The sequence below is a fragment of the Pseudonaja textilis genome, chromosome Z (genome assembly GCF_049901715.1).
Source record: "Pseudonaja textilis isolate UNSWEBS1 chromosome Z, rPseTex1.2, whole genome shotgun sequence".
Taxonomy (NCBI): Eukaryota; Metazoa; Chordata; class Lepidosauria; order Squamata; family Elapidae; genus Pseudonaja; species Pseudonaja textilis.
The window spans coordinates 78,008,951-78,026,561 of NC_142008.1; the positions used below are offsets into that span (position 1 = coordinate 78,008,951).

The 17,611-nt window shown below is 34.6% G+C and overlaps 1 protein-coding gene across 6 annotated transcripts in view; it reads left to right on the plus strand.

The window, feature by feature from the left end:
• Positions 1-17,611, plus strand: part of VWC2 (von Willebrand factor C domain containing 2) — a 97,774-nt gene that overhangs the window by 47,150 nt on the left and 33,013 nt on the right. For 2 of the 6 annotated variants that reach the window (XR_015740298.1, XR_015740299.1), the window contains 2 exons: positions 4,715-4,864; positions 7,417-7,533. Coding sequence is in view for 2 of the 6 variants with exons in the window: in XM_026702182.2 (XP_026557967.1) it covers positions 7,417-7,568 (152 nt within the window). In the remaining 4 variants the exon portion in view is untranslated. Of the gene's footprint in view, positions 1-4,714; positions 4,865-7,416; positions 8,310-9,692; positions 12,313-17,611 lie in introns of those variants that run through there. The other 4 variants (XM_026702182.2, XM_087917489.1, XR_015740297.1 and 1 more) reach the window with 3 other exon arrangements.

A 17,611-nucleotide genomic window follows, 5' to 3' on the forward strand; every position in this document is an offset into this window, starting at 1 on the left:
CCCATAGTAACTGGATCTAAACCAGCAGCTTCATGTAGATGTTTAAACAGGAGCAAAGAGAGTACCAAGCTCTGCAACAGCTGCACAGAGCAACTGGGAAGAGGGGAGTGGATCTTTCATTCTGGATCAACACTAATTGGGACCAATCTTGGAGAAAGGAGCCAAGCCAATGCAGACCTGTGTTGGCTCGTCCCTAACCCTACTGCTGACCTTAAAGTGTATCGTGGTCAATGGTGAGTTTGACACCCCTGAATTAGAACAATTAATTAAGGAACAGATAGCTTTCAAAAGTTGTGGATGTTCCATCACTGGAGGATTTTAAGTAGACACTGGATATTTGTCTGAAATGGTATAGGCCAGTGTTGGCGAAGCTTTTCTGCACTGAGTAATGAAATGGGTGCATGCGTGCACAAGGATCCACCAGAAATCAGAAGAACAACTCCCCAACATGCAAAGACCAACTAGCCAGCACGTATGTCCTGGAAACCAGAAGTTCAGATTCATGTGTGCAGCTGGTCTTTGTGCATGTATGTGCCAGAACCCAGAGGAGCAACGGGTGACAGCTGGCATGCCTGGAGAGATAGCTCTGCATGCCACTTCCAGTACGCGTGCCATAGGTTCGCCACCACAGGTATAGGCTCTTCTGCTTGAGCCAGGGGATTAGCCTAGAAGATATCCCTTCCAAATAGGTTATTTTGTATTGTTATTTTTTTAACTTCCTAAAATATCCAGTTTATCAGTGATTTGTTGAAGTTCTTTTGTAAAATGTCCTATAGATTCTTTCATCTTCTCTCCTCTTTACAAACCTTTTTTCCATTCTCCCTTCAAATTCAACCAGCTCAATTTTAATTGATTTCACAGATTCAGATACTCACTTTCCAACTCTTCAAATAATTTTTGTAATATTTCTGGAATAATTTTTTTTATTTAAGTTTTTATTGGTTTTCAAAAACAAACATAAACAAACAAAATATAACAACATCAAACCATCTTCCATATGTATACATACAGTGTGCCGGTTGGTTTACAAATTGTTTTGTGTTTCCATTTCGTAGTCTTCAATTACAATTACATTGCATATTATCTCATATTTTCAATCATAAATTATATACCTTAGTATCATTATTAATCATTTGACTATATTTTTATTCATTCATGTTTTACAAGATAATCATAATTTACTTAGTTTGTTTTATAGCAGTTCATATTATCATCCGAAATCTATCCTAAAATCATTTTGTAGATATAATAAGTACATCTTTATATATTTATTATTTTCTAAAAGTCTACATATTTCATTACTGTATTTTATTGTCTAACCATTGATAGAATAGATCCCAAATTTTATAAAATTGTTTATCCTCTTGTTCTCTAATTTCAAATGTCAATCTACTCAGTTCAGCACATTCCAATATTTTCTTAATGATTTCCTCCTCTGATGATGTTTTCTCATTTTTCCAGTTTTTGGCAAATACAATCCTAGCCTCTGTTAATATATTTACAATCAGATATTTCAAGTCTTTACTATATATTTCAGGTAAAATTCCCAATAAAAATATCTCTGGTTTTAAGTCTATATGTTTTTTTGTCATTTTTTCCAACCACGTGTGGATTTTAGTCCAGTATTTTTTAGCATCCACACAAGTCCACCACATATGGTAATATGAGCCAGGTGTCTGATGACATTTCCAACATTTTTCGGATTTATTCTTGAACATTCTTGCTATTCTTGTCGGGGGAAAATGCCACCTGTAAAACATCTTATACAAATTTTCTTTATATGCTGTTGACATTGTCATTTTATAATTTTGAGACCACAATTTTTACCATTTCTCTAAATCAATCCCATATCCAAAATTCTTCCCCCAAGCAATCATAGTTTCTTTAACTTGTTCTTCTTCTAATTTAATTTCTAATAAATATCCATACAATTTTTTAATCACCTTTTCATCAGTACCTGTCAAAATCTTATCTAAATCAGTCAATTTATCATAGAAACCTTCCATTTTAGAATCTTTACAATACTTTGAATGTATTTGCGCATATGAAAACCAATTCATCTTTATACCTTGTTCCTCTAGTTTTTGTATAGATTTGAGTTCACCCTTTTCATTCAATATTTCACCATATCTGTTTGTTCCTTTTTGTATATTATAGGATAAGAAAATGCTTCAATAATCGATAGCCAAACTGGAATTTTCAAATAACATTGTCTTTTAATCTTCTCCCAGTTTAACCACAGACTTCCGTATATAATGTCTTCTAAAATACCCCTGTGTTTTAGTTCCCTTAAGGTAATAAAAAAGCATGCCACCCCAACAACAAATCATGTCCTTCTAGTGTCAACAATCTAGTATTTCTTAGTGTTATCCATTCCCGTAACCCACATCAGATTTGTAGCTTGATAATACAACTCCCAATTAAGCAAACCAAATCCTCCTCTAATTCTAGCATCTTGCAAAAGTTTTAACTTTATTCTCGCTTTCTTACCTTGCCATATATATTTCAACACAATTTTATTTAAATCTTCAAAGTAATCTTTTCCAAGCTTAATTGGAATTGTTTGAAACAAATATAAAATTCTGGGTAATATATTCATCTTGATTGTTGATATTCTCCCTATTAGTGACAGTTGTAAATTTTCCCATTTTGCCAGATCTAGCACTATCTGCTGTTTAAGTTTGATATAATTATTCTCTTTTAGTGTACTACATCTTGCTGTCAAATATATCCCCACGTACTTGATCTTATTCGTGACCTGAATTTTCAATAGGTCTGCCAGTTCTTCCTTTTGTCTTAATAGCATATTCTTTGTCAAGATCTTTGTCTTATCTTTATTTATTTTCAAACCAGTCACCTTTCCATATGTCTCCATCTTTTCTATCAATTTTGGTGCTGTTTCTAGAGGGTCTTCTAAGATGAAAACCAGATCATCTGCAAATGCTTGCAGCTTAAATTCTTCCCTTTTGATTTTCATTCCTTTTATATTCTTTTCATCTCAAATATTTCTGTTTAGCACTTCCAAAGTTAACACAAACAACAAAGGTGATAGTGGGCACCCTTGTCTTTTTCCTTTTCTTATATTGATAGAGTCTGTCAGTTCTCCCTCTATCATTACCTTTGCCATTTGCTTATAGTATATAGCTTCTATTGCTTGAATAAATTTTCTAGCAAAGCCCATCTGTTCCAGCAGTAATAACATGAATCGCCAATTCACATTATCAAATGCCTTCTGTGCATCTAGAAATATCAGAGCCATTTGTTTTTCAGGATGTGCCTCGTAGTATTCCAAGGTGTCCAAGATTACTCCCATATTATCTTTAATTTGTCTCTTTGGCAGAAATCCATTTTGATCAGGATGAATAAAATTATTTAGAGTGGGGCTAATGTCTTAGCATGAAATAAAGTCTTACACATGGCTGGGATGCCACATCTTCTCTTGAAGTGGAAAAAATGGAATAGCATTGGGAGATTATGTCGTGACAAAGGCATACCTGTAGTGAGTTTTCCTTAAACCAGTGGCATGCATTGCTATTCCTAAATGCTTGAAGTCTGCCTTGTGACCATTAATATTCTATGAGCAGAGTATCATCCTCTTGGAAAATTTCATAGTCTTTTTTATAGTTTATCAGCAATGGATTATTGCTGCAAAGTTGAAGTTTTTTTAAGGCCTAATGATGTTTTGGGAAGAACCACAGAATCTTAGGACCGGAAGGGGCTTTGGAAGCCTTCTAGTCCAACACCCTGCCCATGGCACTGCAGCAGCATCTCCATAAAGCAGCAGGGATGAACATTTGAATCATTTATACATTTCTTCATGTCACTGATATAAAACTTAAAAAACAGAGTGGCCAGAATGCATCCGTTTCGTCATTTTGCACTTGTGACCCTTGTGTGTTGCACCTGACCTTAAGAGTTATATTGGGAATTCTGGGTGGGGAAAATTGTGAGCTAACATGTCTTCAAAGAATGGAGAAAAATCTGAGGTGAAGACTGGTGAATGTGTGACTCCATACAAGGAGAACCCAAGAGTTTGTGTGTGTGCTGCTTCTCACAAGGAAACCAACAGATTCTAGAAAATCTATGGGCAAACTTCAAATATTGTAGAAAAGTCAAGAAAGACATTTCGAGCCCCCAGCCTCAGACAGAGCCTGTCTTCCCCCCTTTTATTAAAATTTATTATAATATAATATTCAAATAGAAACAAACAGCAGAAAGGGAAAAAAACAAAGGTGGATGAGAGAGACGATATAAAAGAAAAAAATCAGTGACATGGCCTTTTTCAGTGCAGTAGAGTACAAAATAAAGCTTTTTGCTTTACAATTCTAGATGCAAGTCATTTCTATAACAACAAAGTTAATCTAATAATCAAAGCCTAAATCAAAGTCATTTTTTTCCTTTTTCGAACATGAAGTCCCAGAAGTGGTTCTCAAGTAGAAACAAAACTGAGTAAGTTCTTTAATTAAAACAGTCAATTTTGCCATCTTTGCCACCTCCATCACATTTTCCATCCATTCTTCCATTGTGGAAATTGATATGTCCTTCCACTTTTGTGCCTACAGGCTTATCAACACTGTGAACGTAAATAATATGTTCCAACTTTTCTTTCTTTATCTAACAGATCTAAAAGAAAAAAATATGGTTTCAATATTATATTTTAAAAATCTTTTGAAGATAAAGATCTAGTCTTAATATTTCCTTGCTTTATCACAAGATCAACAGCAATAACTGTGACAGGGATCTGGGAGTTCCAGTGGACAGCAACTTAAACTTGAGTGAACAGTGAACTGCAGCTGCCAAAAAAACCCAAGCAGGGATAGTATGAAGATCAGGGGAAATGTTACTACTGCTTTATACTGCTCTGGTAAGACCATATTTGGAATACTGTGTCCAGTTTTGGTCACAAAAAAAATATTGAGAATTTAGAACAAGTGCAGAGAAAAGCAACAACGATGAATAGGGGACCAGAGATTGAAATATTTGACAGTTACAAGAACTTGGTACTTCTAGTTAAATAAAGAGGATTAAAGTTGACATGATAGCACTCTTCCAATATTTGAGTGGCTGTAACAGTGAAGAGGATATCAACCAATTTTCCAAAGCACCTGAGGGCAAGACAAGAAGTAAAAGATGGAAACTTATCAGGGAGTACCAACCTAAAAGTAAAGAGAAATTTCCTGACAGTGAGACAGTTAACCTATGGAATGGCTTACTTCTAGAAGTGGAGGTGTTTAAGAAGACATTGGACAGTCAGTTGTCTGGAATGGTATAACATCTCCTACTTGAGTAAGGGATTGGAATAGAAAAACTGCAATGTCCCTTCCAATTTTGTTACTCTGTATTCTGAAAATCCAGCAGAGACAGTACTTAGCAATAGCACTTGGGCTTACATATTGCTTCACAGTGCTTTACAGCCTCCCTAAGCAGTTTACAAAGTCAGCATATTTTACTGACTTCGGAAGGATGGAAAGCTGAGCCTTGAGCCAGTCAGACTCAAACTGCTGAACTAGTAGCAATTAAAAAAAAACTTGTTAAAAGTGTGAATTATAAAATTTATAATGGGTTTATTATGGCTTAACCCATAATATTTGGAATATTATTTATTTCAAAGGACTTGAATTTAATTAAACAAATATCTTCACAGAAAAGTAGACCATTTATTTTTCTTAAGAGGGCTAATTGGTGGATTTTCTTAAGAAGATGAGTGAAATGTGACAATAGAGTGATGGAGAGCTGGGTGGATATAGAGTTAAGAAAAAAGTTCACATTTTTGTTGCTTTAATTTTTTTGATTACAAATTTAAGGAAAGAAATGATTAATATTGAGAAAAAAATAAAAGAAGGAAGGAAAGGACTGTCAATTGAACAAATCTGACTCAGAGACTGTACAAAGGATGATGGACAAATCTGAAAATAATATTTATTTAACAATAAAATTTATATAACTGCCCATTTACTGATAGCAACATTACTGTGGCAGCTGTAGTATCATTGGCTGAATCTATTCAGGGAGACTTGATTTTATTTGAAGGGAGAAGGGAAAATATTTACAAATACAGAATAAAAGAAAAGATAAATATAAATTTGAAGAATCTGCAATATAAATGAGGCAGAAACAATAATTCAAGAGATGAAAAAAGATTTAAACAATGTGACATAACTGGATTTAAAAGAAAAAGGATTTTATCCGTGACTGAGAATAGCTATAGAACAATCTAGTGAAGACAGAAAGGATAGTGTTGTTGAAGCCCTGTTTTTTTTCCAGAATGAGAAGAAATGGATGTAGAAGAATACAGAATTAACACAAAAGAATGAAAAATTAAGATTTGTACTAAGAAATATACTGTGGACTTTATCAGGAAGAAGACAAGAAGCCAGTTTCTAAGGAAACATCTTAACATTAAGCTAAGGATATCAGAATAAGAAAATAATTTTGATCGGAGATAATACTGTATGCCCTTTATAAAACATCATAAACTTTTTGTGGACTTTTTTTGCTGAAAGTGAACAGAAATGATTTAATGATTTTTGGATTTTCCATTCAAAAGGATTAACTATGGAAAGAAAACATAATGTAATCTTAGAGGATGGAATGATACTAAGATTGTAACTCTGCTAAATATCCAAAGTCATTTTTAAAAAAACCTTTCCATTTCTCTTTTCTAAATTTTCTTCAATTCCTATCTCTTTTCTTTCTTGCTTAATCTCATTTTCTGTACCTTTTCATATTTTTCTTGGGTAAAAATGTCTACATAAATTTGCAAAATTTCCCCCAAAATTCATTTTTAGTTTCTCATTTGTCACCATTTCCTGGAAAGCATTAATTCACAAGACATAACTACCTTCAGATTTCTTATATCATTTTCCTTTTGCTTAATTAAAAAAAGTCTGTTTATTAATTCATGTTATCCACCATTTACTTCTCTTACATAATCATATTTCATATGCTCTGATCATTAAAAGCAAGGGCGTGAATCACTGATACTACTGTGGTTAGTTAAGCATTCATATGATACTTTTAATAAGATAAAGAATAGACTAGGTTATCAGCTGAGTCAGTATTTAGACCAGTATGTCAGTGAAAACCTACTTTTCACACCATTGTACTAGAGATGATCTTGCAAGCTAGCATATTGTTGCTTGCATCTTTTCAATAAAGGAAATATATGGAAAACTAATATGCATTTGAAGACACCACATCCTGAATCATATGTAGAAGTAATTTCATTAATATTTTAGTGTTACCGTATATTAATCCTTATAACTTTCTAACATAGGTGAAGCAGAAAACCTGATCTACTTAAGGCCACACAGCGAGGTTTTGGACATGAAGGGATTTCAATTCACTTATCTATATATGCCAGACAATCTCATGGAATAAGGGTCATATGAAACACCTCTTTTTCTTTTGTTTTAGGGCCCAATTGCTTTGCTGAGACCATGGTTATTCCGGCAGGTCGAGAAGTGAAGACAGATGAATGTACTATATGCCACTGTACTTACGAAGAAATTACTTGGAGAATTGAACGACAAGCTATGTGTACCAGACATGAATGCAAGCAAATTTAGATCTACTAATCTAGGGAATCAGGATATTTTTATAAAATATTTAAATCCACCAGATGATTTGGTGAAAAATGAGAGTCAATTTCAAAGAATACTTTTATTGAAGATTAAGTAGGCATCAAATATTTTGTTTTTGACAGAGGGAAATATATATGTCAGCATTTGCACTTAAAATATTATGTCATTGTAAGTGTTATATTTCCAAGTGAGTACTTTACCAATAGACTCACAGATTATATTATTTCTACCATTAGTTTAAATTAAATGTTTTATATAGATGATACTAATTAAAGTAACAAATGGTTGACTGTCTTCTTGCATATCTGACCATGCATAAAATAAATAATGTTTGTTATATTATATAGACTATTTTTATGAAGAAACAACAATAGGCATAGAAAAGGTAAAAATATTAATAATATTATAACCACTTAAATTTACAAGGAATGAGGTGTTTACCTATTTAATGCAATAGGACATTTGTTATTGACTTTAGTAATTTTTATCTGCACAGAAATATGAACACAATATGTGCCAATATTTCTTTATTATTAACATATACTGGCATGAACATACAGTAATCTGAGAGAAACTGGTCTACTTCATAATCTGCTGGATAATTTTTATATTCTGTTATAAAAAATTCAGTTCCCATCGGTAGTCTGAAAATATAACTCCTATATTTACTGTGATTAAGCATTTAATTCATATGAATAAATCACATAATTTATGTTTTTTCTATCTTAACTTAGTTGAAAGTACTTTTCCTGATAGGCAAATAATATATGACAAAACATATCCTGTTTCAACTGTAAAGTACATAACATGACATGTGGCATTCCCACTAATATATAAGTTATTTGTGAAAAGGCAGATTGTCAATCATTTTCAAGTCAATTGCTCATGACATCATTTTCAAGAATTCAAGACACAAAATGAAAAATATTACAGTTCTTATGTTAGAAGATTATTAAATTCTGGGAAATCCTCGCAACTCTTGCTCTACAAAAATGGCATTTTAAACAAAACCGAATTAAGAAGAATTTTTAAGCATTTAATTAATTTAGGCATCTTTCCCAAATACCTTAAAATACTTTATTGTAATTGAAACAGTTAAACCCATAGCAATTAGTATTTCTTTTCAAATAGCATCTTTCAAATATACCTCAGCTCTTGACAAAAAAGTAGAAAATACTTGTTTTTTTTAATTTATTTAGCTTATTAATTAGCTTACTCATGACTGTTTCATAAATAAATTTATATTCAGTATTTCAAATATTTTTGAAAATTCTAAGATGCTTCGTATTTATTGTATTTTCATGATAAAGCAATGATACAAATTTTCCAAACAATTTACCTAACAAATTCAAAGATTATGTTAAAAGAATGCAATAGCAACAGCTAACATTCCAGGCTTGTGGCTGTCCAGTCTCTTAAAAGTTATAAGGCACCCATAAATTCTGAATGCAAGCCATTTCATTGGTTAATTGTTCTCACTGTTAGGAACCTTACTTCTAGGTTGCTTCTCTCCTTGATTAGTTTCTATCCATTGTTTATTGTCTTTCCTTCTGGTGCTTTAGAAAATAGGTTGACTCTCTTTTCTTTGTGGCAGCCCCACAAATATTAGAACAGTTTTCATGTTACTCCTAGCCCTTCTTTTCAGTGAACTAGACACACCCAAGTTTTCATGTTACTCCTAGCCCTTCTTTTCAGTGAACTAGACACACCCAATTCCTGCAACTGTTGTTCCTATGTTTTAGCCTCCATCCCCTTAATCATCTTTGTTGCTCTTTCCTCCACTCTTTCCAGAGTCTCAACATATTTTTTTATAATATGGTGACCAACACTGAATGCAGTATTCTAAGTGTGAATACTAAGGCTTTATAAAGTGGTACTAATACTGCATGTGATCTTGATTATATCACTCTATTAATGCAACAGAGTATTGCATTAGCTTCTTTTGACTACTGCCACACACTGCTGCCTCATATTTAAGTGATTGCCCATTAGCACTCTCACGGTTACTGCTATTTAGTCAGGTTTCACCTAATTTGTAGTTATACATTAGGTTTTTCGTGCCTAAGTATGAAGCCTTACTTTTCTCTACATTGAATTTTATTTTGTTAGATACGACCCAATGTTCAAGTCTGCTGAGATCCAGATGGATTTTGAGACTATCTTGGGGTGTTGGCTATTCCTGCCAGTTTAGTGTCATCTGTAAATTTGATGAGTTCTGATGATAGGTAAGTAGGTAGATAGATTCTGTTTACCTTTTAAATCAATTTCTTAGATGACAACTTGAAAAACAAAATGAGGCATTGCTTCACCTTTCTCTTCTGATTTTTCACTCTTCTGATAAAGAAAAGTTATTAGTAAGAATATGTGATAGACTAAGCATTATACCCAGTCAACTGCAATACTACTGCAGGTATGGATAAAAGGCATTTTAATATTCATTCATTAAGAAAAACTCTGCTGAAATCTAGCAAAATTGACATCTTGATCTAGAACTTTTATTTCGAGAGGATTCTCTCAACTCACTTCTGCTAGTATACCCTGAGAAATCACTGATTCTTATGGATTTCAGTCTGTTTAGCACCTTCTCTACTCAGGAGCCCAGGAGCACTTAGTTGAGCTCTTTTCACACATTATCCACAGAGGTTCTTACACAAGCAGACATTTGCTCTACTCTTTTAATGTTTTCCTGACTTCAAGTTATACCTTCCTTCACCTCTGGTTCCAGAGAAATCTAGCTTTGCTTCTACCATAGTTCTCCTGCACAAGCTTTCTTCTAAAAACTAGTTTACCAAAACCATTTGGTTGGTTCCAGTTTCCATCTTGCTTACATTTTTTTAACAGCATATCTTTCTTTCTCTTTCAGATATCTTCTTTTTTATCTCTTCTAGATAAATTATTTAAATGATGCTTTCTTTCATATATCACCTTCCCTTTCTCTCTTTTTGTCTCCAGACAAGCAAGTTTTCCCCACCATGAGGAGGGTAGGGCTGAAAAGAACTTGCTAGGTATGCCCAAGGAAGTTTCTTCTTCCCATTCCTTCATCTCAAGGGATGTGTTTTGTAATTAATATGTACTTTCCTGCCCATTATTCAAATCTGGAATAAATATAGGCTATCTGGTTGTAGAGCAGGGTTGTCAAACTCACATTGTCACGGCAGTGTCATGTGACACATTGGGATTTTTTTTCCCTTTGCTAAACCGGGCGTGGATGTGGCCAGCATATCTGGCCCACAGGTCAGGAGTTTGACAGCCCTGTTGTAGAGGAAAGAGCTGCTGTATCTTGTCTATATGGGTAAGTGGGAGACATATTCATTGGAGACCTTATAAAATGAATGTTCTCTAATATAATTACATTGCAATCTGTCTGACAGTAATCCTTTTGTGCCCAGGACAAAAATTTCAGGAAAATAATACTGTATTGTATGTTGATGGAGACTTTCATGGTTATGAGCTTCCAGATTAAGAGCCATAATCTAAATTTATTGGGTATCTTGAAGTTTCACCAGCAACTATGACTGGCATTTTCAAAGGTGAAAGTGGTTAGCTTTATAGAGCATTCCTTGGTAATTCAGAAGCGTCTTAATCCTGAAGCTCATTGCCATTGTAGTCAAGGAAAGTTGGAGTTATCCTGTTGTACAATATGTTCCTACCACAGACTGAACCTTAATGTTAAGTATACATTTGTTTTTTTCCTGCTAACTTTTTAGATGGAACAACATCATAACGCAGATACTAAATGCAGTTTCCTTATTAACATCTTCATATAAATCTACAGTGTTAAGAAAAATATCAGGAATTGCTCTGATCCCCAACTTCGTTAATGAAGAATCAGAGGAATAAACTTAAAGAAATTATTAAGAAAATGCGAATAAGAGACTGAAAAATGGAGGTGGGGGGGGGGAACCAAAGGAAACTAGATGTCTGAACAAACTGTTGCCAAGAAGAGAAAAAAAGCCAAATGAAAGAAAGAAAACTCAAAAATGAACTAAAGACTTATTTCAGAGTTTCAGAACTGTTAGAAGTGACAGAAAGTGGTATTAGGCTAATATCTGCAAATAACCTGAAAGAGACAGGAAAACACAAAGAAAGGAAGTCAAAAGGAAGATCCAACTAAAGGGCACTAGTGGACTAATTCTATGAGGTAATCATAACAATTTGGCATTGCTGGAAAATTGGTCAAAATGTGGAAACTGCAATTCAGTGTTTCTAATGTAAGATCATGTACTTAAAGGAAAAGAATCATCTGATAGAGTACGATATTGGGACTACAGTGTTAGACAGTACAAAAGAAGAAAAACATGTAGGTGCATACTCATAACAGATGAATGCAACGTGAGAAAATAATGTAGCCAGGAGGCTGTGGAAGATAAACAAAATTCTGGGGTGAATATGTAGAGGGATAACCAGCAAGAAAAAGAAGATCCTAATCCTGCTATATAGGACTTTAGTCAGACTCCATTTGGAATACTGTGTCCTGTTCTGGAAACCTCATTTAAAAAAGGATATTGATAAGATTGAGTGCGTCTAGAGATGGGCAACAAAAATTGTGGAAAGTCTGAGGATACAATGTATCAGGAGAGAGGAACTGTGTATAGGACGGAAGGGAAAGGGTGACATTGAAAACTTCAAATATATTAAGGTTGTGATAAGGTTTCAAAAGGTAGTATTTTCATTATTAAGCAAAAATCAAGAACACAGGGGCACAACTTCAAACTGAGGGAAGTTCAAAAGTAATTCTAGAAAGAATGAAATCAAGAAAGAGTACTGGAAGTTTGGAACCAACTCCCAACAGATAAACACTTGCCCATCATGTCAAAAAATTTAAAAAAATTAAAACATAGTAAATACATAAAAAGGACATTGGGAGAATATGTGAAAGACAGTGAAGAAGATTGCATTGATGCTAGTATACGTGGAAGTCTGAATATTGTAGAGACCAAAATGGCCTACAAGATGGACCAAATGAAGAACAGAAAAAAGGCATGGGAAGATAAAATAATACATGGCTACAACAGGTACTCCTTGACTTATGGCCACAATTGAGCACAAAATTTATGTTGCTAAGTGAGAGATTTCTTAAGTGAATTTTGTCCCATTTTATGATTTTTCTTGCCACATTTGTTAATTGAATCACTGTAGTTAAATTAGTAACACACTTGTTAAGTAAATCTGGTGCCCCCATAACTTTTCTTATCAGAATGTTGCAAAAGGTGATCACATGACCCTCGGACACTGCATCCATCATAAATGTGAGTCAGTTGTCAAGCATCCAAATATAAATCATGACCATGGGGATGCCGCAATGGTCGCAACTGTGAAAAATAATCATAAGTCATTTTTTCCCTGTTGCTGTAACTTTGAATGGTCACTAAGTCAACTGTTGTAAGTCGAGGATTAGCTGTACATTAAAAAAACACAGGTAATGCAGATACTAACAAGACCTGGCAATGTTTAAGAGCAGGAAAATTGAAGATAGAGACAGAGGGGTTAATTCTGGCAGTACAAGTCCAACTCTTGAGAATAAATGCATACAAAGCCAGAATTCAGAAAACCACAACAGATAGTAACACTTATGCAAGAGCTGAAAAAACAGTGGATCACCTGGTTAGTTGTTGCAAGAAGCTCACACAGACTGACTACAAACAACAGAATGACAAAGTAGCTATAATACTGCTTGGAAGATTTGCAAGAAATGAATTTGTTTGCATGCAAAAAGTGGTAGGGCTATAAAATAGAGAAAAGAATAGAAAACGAGGAAGCTAAAATGTTTTGAGACATTAGAATTCTAACAGACAGGCATCTCCCACATAACATGCCAGACTTAACAACCATTGATAAGGACAAAATAGTCTGGATAATAGACATGGACAGAACCTGGAGACAGCAGAGTAGAAAAGAAGGAATTAGAGAAAATACAAAAACCTGCAAATAGAAATAGAACTACTATAGCAAAAAGAACACAAGAGTAGTATCAATAGTAATAGGCACCTTGTGTGCAATCCCAAAACAACTGGAACAGCATTTGAATGCCATTGGCACTGATAAATTCACCATCAGTCAATTGCAAAATGCAGCTTCACTTGGAACAGCTTCCATTCTATGATGATATCTTTAATACCACAAAACAGCTGCTTATTCCAAGTCCTTGGAAAGGATTCAATAGGCGGAAATAATTTCTATTTGTACCTAATAATCTTTGTGAACTGTCACCATTTTTATTTACAAAATTCATTATATTCTTTCACATTCTTAGACCTTACTGAAAAAATGAGGTGAAAACCCCTCTCTTTTTACCTTTTTTTTCCTGCAAAGTACTTTCTTTTCATTCTTTTAAAACAAAAAACACTTTTTTAAAATAAAAACTTTCTACTGTAGTACATATTTTTCTTAACCATACAAGCTTTAAACTTCAGTATTACATTTAGATCCCTCCTTCTAAACTATCCTTATAGAATACTTTCTTTTATAAACATTCTTTTTAACACAGAGAGTTTTTCTTTAAACTGGCACATCATTTTCTTTAACTTTCTCTTAATACAGGTACTCTCAAATACATTTTCAATAACTTTTGCATACTTTAAGAATTACTTAAGCATTATATATGGAAAAATATTTCATTTTCAAATTTTGAGTTAAACTTTTTTTTCAGTTGCACATATCAAGCGCAAGAAAATTCATCCTAATTCCAGTTAACTCATTAAGTTTAAGTCACTCCTCCAAGCTTATCTTCATGTAGTAAAATATTTTTATTCACTGGAACGCAGAGATCTGTTTTTTCTCTCTGCATATTTTTAAGGATTTACAAGGATTAGTCTTTATTAACTAAATAATCATGAATTAATTGAATATGAATTTTGTATGTATTGAATGTTTCTGAGAAAACTGAGTCAACTTTAAAAAGTTGTTACAACTATCACTGGAAGATTTTAAACCTTTACTTCCTAGATCATGGTGGGTGTCAAACACAAGTCCTGCGGGTCGGATCCGGCTAGTGATGTGCCTGGGATCCAGCCCAAAGGGCCATCCTGGAAAATGTAAGGAGTTGTGTGATGTGGTATTGGCCTGGTCTACCCAATGTGGAAACATTGGGCCAGTGTGACTTCGGCCTAGTCTACCCAATGCAAAGAGGAAACATGCCAGCAGTTTGGGGAGTGGCGTCACCGAGTTGGCCACCCCAACCCAGTCAGCCATGCCCAGTGAGTGGCATCACGCTGGCCATGCCCACCCAGTTGGCCACACCCACCTGGCTCCCAAAGATCAACCACAGCCCTGATCAACCACAGCCCTCAATGAAATTGAGTTTGATACCGCTAGCCTAGACCATAAACTTTATTGCCCTGATAGTAAATTTTATTGCTTTGGGCTGCAATTATCACTCTACCCTCTTTTTGGATTACAAATGACCAAAGACTTTGTGGATTTTTGTGGACTATATAATCCTTAACACACACACACACACAATCTTTTTTACACTAATGAGCTGACATTTATTTTTTACTCTCAGCTAAGACACTATCCTTTTTTTTTCTGCTGGAATTTTGTCTTCCTTTTCAAATTTTATTCATCTGTCATTTTTTAATCTGTGGATTACAAACTACATCAAAAGGGCAACATCAACATCAGCCACAGAAAGGACCAAAAGGAGGACTCAGAACTCCCAGAACACCTGACAGTGTAAACTGTTAACAAGTGGAACGACTTGACTTCAAATGTGTGGATGCCCTAAAACTGGAGGTTTTTGAGAGGAGATTGGACAGCCATTTGTCTAAAACAGTATAGGCCCCTTCAACTAGAAACACATCCAATAGCCATAAAGAACTCAAATATCTATATACAAATGCTCAAAGGTTAGGGAACAAACAGGGTAAACTTGAAGTACTAGTATACAAAGGCAGGTATGATATAATTGCTATTACAGAAATTTGATGGAATGAAACTCATCATGTCTGGAATGTACTGATGGAAGGATACAAACTATTTAAAAGAAATAGACCTAACAAAAGAGGAGGTGAAGTTGCATTATATATACAAGATCACTACATCTCTACAGAAATACACAAAGGATGAAAACTTCCTGGAATCCACGAGTCAATACAAAAGAACAAAAGAATGACATTGCTGTAAGCATATATTAGAAGCCACCCAATCAAGCAGAAGAAATAGATAAACTTTTTGCTAACAAATTAAAAAAATGTAAGTAGGAAATACACTACAGTAGTAATGGGGGCCTTTAACTACCCTGATAGCAACTAGGAGATAAACAGCAGTAAGTGGGAGATCAATCAGATTCCTAACCAACCTAGCTAACAACTTTGTCATCCAAAAGGTAGAGGAAGGAACGAGAGGAAAAGCTATACCAAACCTAATTCTTACTAACAGAGAAGTGATAGAGGGAGTTGCCAGAACATTGGGCGAATGTCCATATCATATTGGAATTCAATATAATGCAAACACAAGTAATAGAACATAATCCAACAAGTGTCTTACGTTTCTAAAGAGCTCTTTTTAACAGTCTAAGAAAAATTCCATGGATGAAAATCCTAAAGGGGAAAACAATTCAAGAAGTACGGGATGATATGAAAAATATGATCATCAACCAAACACAATACCACTGAAAAAGAAAAATAAGAAATTCAAGAAGAAATCAGCAGGGTTGTACAACCCTCTCTGATACTGAAAGACAAAAAGGCAAGTACAAAAAATGAAAATAACGATAGCTGAGTTTCAGTAGATAGTCCGAATGTGCAAAAAGGAAGTCAGGAAAGCAAAGGCTTTCCAGAATGAACAAAAACTTGCAACAAAATTCAAAGATAATTTTTTAAAAAGTTTTTTTCAACACATAAATAACACGAAAAAAAGTCCAGAAAAGTCAACCCACTAAAGGCAGCAGAGAGAAAGCAGAACTGCTTAACTCATTCTTTGCATCAGTCTTCACCCCTCCCAAAAAAACTATAGCCAAACTACCAAAAATATAACTGTAAAAACAGACTAAAAATTAAAATTAAAATAAACAAGAAAATGATCTTGGCGAATATAAATCACCGTGATCTAATGGATTACATCCCAGAGTTCTGCAGGAGCTGGCAGATGTTACCTCAGAAACATTGTACCATATCTTTCAAAAATCCTGGAACACAGAAAAATTGCCTGAAGATTGGAAAAGAGCTGATGTGGTTCCCATCTTCAAAAAAAGAATAAAAACAGACCCAGGAAACTACAGACCAATCAGCCTAACATAAATACCTGGAAAGATACTGGAAAAGATAATAAAAAAACAGATCTACGACCATCTAGAAACTAATAAAATTACCACTAAAATAGTTTTTAAAAGAGATCATGCCAAACCAAACTGGGGGAAGGGGCAGAAAGGGTGGGGCTCCCCTGTGTTCTTTTAATTTGGGGATGACCTTGCCTCTTCCTTTCACCCAAATTGTGGCAGTACCAGATTCAAATTACTCACTTCTTGACCATAAGACAAAAATGCTCATTTTTCCTTACCCATCACTGCAGTTTTTGAGTGCGAAGGCCTTAGAGTCTTCACGTGTGTTTCTGTCCGTATGTATTATGTATGTGTGTGTTTAAATCACCTGGGGGGGGGTGTTGAGAGAGCTGGTTTGGAGGGGGATTAGGTTAGAGTCTAATTACTTCACTCAAAACTAGCCAGTTGTTTTTGCCTCTCCCCTCTTGTCTCCCTGTAATTGTAAGAATCTCCCTTTAAGGGTCCAGTGTTGGAAGGAAACATTGCTGTTTCTCATTAATATTTGGAAGTAAATACTGGCCTTGCAGTATTTTGCAGCCATGTGGGGAAGCCATATCATATTATTAACCTTGTTATTATGCTGGGGGTGGGGGGTGGAGGCTGGGAAGGGAAGGGTCCTGCCCCTAACTAGTCTCTCCCCAGAGGATGCATTTTTGTCTCCTTCCTTGCATGCATATCAAAGCCACCATGGTATAGTGCCCAAGAAGAAGTTCAATTGTTCCATTCTTTTCTTTCCCCAAGAAATAACTTTGCTGAAAGATAAAGCAAT